The 4,024-nt window shown below is 54.7% G+C and overlaps 1 protein-coding gene across 1 annotated transcript in view; it reads left to right on the top strand.

Moving 5' to 3' along the window:
* The window catches only part of ETH_00019725 (uncharacterized protein), a gene marked incomplete at both ends in the record, with an annotated part of 8,052 nt that continues 4,028 nt past the window's right edge, over nt 1–4,024 (top strand). The window contains 3 exons of the mRNA XM_013375805.1: nt 1–768; nt 1,002–1,251; nt 3,353–4,022. Coding sequence (XP_013231259.1) covers nt 1–768; nt 1,002–1,251; nt 3,353–4,022 — 1,688 coding nt within the window. The remainder of the gene's footprint in view (nt 769–1,001; nt 1,252–3,352; nt 4,023–4,024) is intronic.

The following is a 4,024-nucleotide window of genomic DNA, read 5'->3' on the forward strand; positions in this document are numbered from 1 at the left end:
ATGCGCAGCCTCCCCTTCAATGTGCTGCGGGTGGCCCGCGGGGTGCAGCGCGAAGAGCCCACGGCGGCGGTGGCGCACCTGCAGCAGGAGCTGCTGCTGCGCGGTGTACGTACACCGCGCGACTTCCTGCTCAAGACCAACTTCCTCGACCTGCTCTTCTCCACCAGCGTCCTCGAGGAGGCCTTTCTGCAGCTGGACGTTCTGGAGGAGTTCGTCCGCAACTGGGAGGCCTACCGCGGCGGCCAGGTGGGGCCCCCCGCGATCCCGGGGGCCCCCGGGGCCCCCGGGGCCCCCGAACTCCTCAAGACCCTCAGCAGCAAAAAGACCCCCCGCGAAAGGGCCCCCAAGTGCCCCACGCTTCTCTGCTTCGTCGACAGCGTCTGGGCCCAGCGCGCGGAGCACCCGCTGGACCGGCAGCAGCAGCAGAAGACGGAGAAGGGCGAGGAGGTCCCCAAGGAGCCTTCCAGCGAGGCTTTTGCGGAGCTGCAGTTCAGGAAGACTTCCTCGAACTTCCTCAGAGTCGTCGCCGTCGGCAACACCAACGGCGCCGCCTACGGGGGCCCCGGGGGCCCCCGGGGCCCCTGGGGGGCCCTCAAGCGCGGCCTCCGCCTCACCGAACTCGAAGACACTGTCCAGGCTCTCCGCAAGTTCCACCAGGAACACAACGTCGACGTTGCCCTCGGACTTGGCGACTTTTTGAAGCCTCCGGGCGCCTTCTCCGTGGCCGACGAGGCCTTCAGGACCAGGTGGCACGACATCTTCGTCCGAGTCAGCTTCCGCCTCCTGCTGCTCCTCTGCTGCTGCTCCTGCTGCTCTGCTGCTGCTGCTGCTCCTCTGCTGCTGCTCCTGCTGCTCTGCTGCTGCTCCTGCTGCTCCGCTGCTGCTGCTCTGCTGCTGCTGCTGTGGCGCCGTGGCGCTGCTGCTGGGTCGCCCGCTGCCGCCGCTCCGCACCCGCGGCCGCTGCCCACCTGCTGCTGCTGCTGCTGCTGCTGCTGCTGCAGGACGGGGGCCTGGACATTCCGTGGTACATGGTGAACGGCGAGGCGGAGGGCGCGCTGAGCAGCTCGAGCTGCTATCGCTTCCACTACAGCCGCCGCGACGCGAACTTCCACAACCCGCGCTGGCTGCACAAGGCCGTCTGGACCTTCGCAGCAAACCTCACCACTGCCGCGGGGGCCCCCCAGGACGTCGAGTTCACCGTCCACCTCATTTCCATCGACACCTGGACCCTCTTCGGGGGCACGCCCTTCCGTGAGCTGCTGCTGCTGCTGCTGCTGCTGCTGCGCCGGTTCGCGCGTTCCAGGCGGCATTTTATGGCATGTTGTGGCATGTTGTGGCATGTTTGTGGCATGTTTTGTTGCCTATTTGTTGCTTGTCTATCGCCTATTTGTTGCTTATTTTGTCGCCTATTTGGTGCATGTTTTATGTAGGTTTGAGGCAGAGTTGATGGGGACTTGGTGTGCTGGTTTGGGTTGCTGGTTTGCTGCTGCTTCGATGATGCTTTGGTGGTTTGCTGCTGTTGCAGTTTGCTGCTGCTTTGATGATGATTTGGTGGTGATCTAATTTACGGATTTGCTACTAAGTTGCTGCTGAGTTTCAGCTTATTTGCTGCTGAGTCTCCGCTTATTTGCTGCTGTTTGCTGTTGATTTGCTGTTAACCTGTCGACCATTTGCTGCTGGTTTGCTGCTGATTTGATGGTTCTTTGCTGCTGATTTGCTGCTGATTTGATGATGATTTGCTGCCGACTTCCTGCTGATTTAATTTCCCGATTTACTTTGCTGGTTTGCTGTTGATTTGCTGCTAATTTGATGATGATTTGGCGCTTATTTACCGCTAATTTGCTGTTAATTTGCTGCTAATTTGCTGTTAGTTTGTTGTTAATTTGTTGTTAATTTGTTGTTAGTTTGTTGTTAATTTGTTGTTAGTTTGTTGTTAATTTGTTGCTAGTTTGGTGTCGGGTTGCTGCCAATTTGCTGTCAGTTTGCTGCTAATTGGCTGTCAATTTACTGCTGGTTTGGTGATGCTTCAAGTTGCTGATGTGCTTCGCCAATTTGCTTTCGATTTTCTGCTGATTTCATGCAAATTGGTTCCAAATTGGATGCAAATTTGTTGCAAATTGGATGCAAATTGGATGCAAATTGGATGCAAATTGGATGCAAATTGGATGCAAATTGGAGTGTCCTCCCCCAAAGAACTCCCCGAACAACAACAACACCAACAACATTAACACCAGCACCACCAACACCAACAACAACAATAATACCACCACAAATACCACCACAAACACCACCACAAATACCACCAATATACCACCACAAATAGCACCACTAATAACACTAATATGCCACCACAAACACCACCACAAACACCACCACAAACACCACCACAAACACCACCAATATAAGAACACGAAGTGAATCTGAAATGAATCTGACTGAATCCGACTGAATCTGAAGTGAATCTGAAGTGCATCTGACTGAATCTGAAGTGCATCTGACTGAATCTGAAGTGCATCTGACTGAATCTGAAGTGAATCTAACTGGATCTGAAGTGAATCTGACTGAATATGAAGTGAATCTGACTGAACCTGAATTGAATCTGACTGAATCTGAATTGAATCTGACTGAATCTGAATTGAATCTGACTGAATCTGAATTGAATCTGACTGAATCTGAATTGAATCTGACTGAATCTGAATTGAATCTGACTGAATCTGAATTGAATCTGACTGAATCTGAATTGAATCTGACTGAATCTGAATTGAATCTGACTGAATCTGAAGTGCATCTGACTGAATCTGAATTGAATCTGACTGGTTCTGAAGTGAATCTGACTGAATCTGAGGTGCATCTGACTGAATCTGAAGTGAATCTGACTGGATCTGAAGTGAATCTGAAGTGAATCTGACTGGATCTGAAGTGGATCTGAATCTAACTGGATCAGAAGTGAATCTGACAGAATCTGAAGTGAATCTGACTGGATCTGAAGTGAATCTGAAGTGAATCTGACTGGATCTGAAGTGGATCTGAATCTAACTGGATCAGAAGTGAATCTGACAGAATCTGACAGAATCTGACTGAATCGAAGTGAATCTGAAGTGAATCTGACTGAATCTAACTGGATCTGAAGTGCATATGACAGAATCTGACTGAATCGAAGTGAATCTGAAGTGAATCTGACTGAATCTAACTGGATCTGAAGTGCATATGACTGAATCTGACGGAATCGAACTGGATCTGAAGTGCATCTGACGGAATCTGAAGTGAATGTGGCTGAATCTGGGTGCATCTGAGTGGATCTGAAGCGGACGTGCGTGGATGAGACGAGTGGCAGCGTGGCTTGCGTGTGCAGTGGACAACCTGAGTCGGTACCAGAGCAACATGATAGCGCTGAGCAACGCGCTGTTCCACTCCGCGAAGGCGAAGGCGGACTGGATAATCGTGCAGGGCCACCACCCGCTGACGTCGACGGGCCCGGAGGCGGAGGAGGCGCGGGTGGCGTACATCGAAGACCTGGTGAAGAACGGGCGGCCGCGGGGCCCGGAGCACCGGCTGGTGGACCTGCTGACGAACTACCAAGTAGACGCGTACATATCGGGGCACGACCACGCGCTGGAGTACGTGTCGCTGACGGACCTGGACAAGAACAGCACGCTGGCGTTCATCACGAGCGGCGGCGGGACGCGGGTGATGGGCGGGGCGGCGGGCCGCGGCTGGCTGGGGCTGCTGCGCGGGAAGCTGTTCCCCGTGCTGTGCTGGGCGGGGAAGCGGATCTTCTACAAGCTGGACCCGGGGGGCTGCAGGCCCTCGGAGAAGGACCAGGCGCTGGCGTACAAGTTCTACGCGCCGCACGGCGCCAGCTGGCGCCTCAGCGTGAAGGAGCGCGTGCTGAACGCGACGGGCTTCGCGGCGCTGCAGCTTTCCAGGGACTTTCTGGTGGTGGACTTCGTGGACGGCCGCTCGGGGCGGCCCACGGGCCGCCGGCTGCACAAGCGCAGCAACCGCGAGGCGCGCGCGGCCAAGT

The sequence above is a fragment of the Eimeria tenella genome, genomic scaffold (assembly GCF_000499545.2).
Source record: "Eimeria tenella Houghton genomic scaffold, Eth_scaff3, whole genome shotgun sequence".
Lineage (NCBI taxonomy): Eukaryota > Apicomplexa > Conoidasida > Eucoccidiorida > Eimeriidae > Eimeria > Eimeria tenella.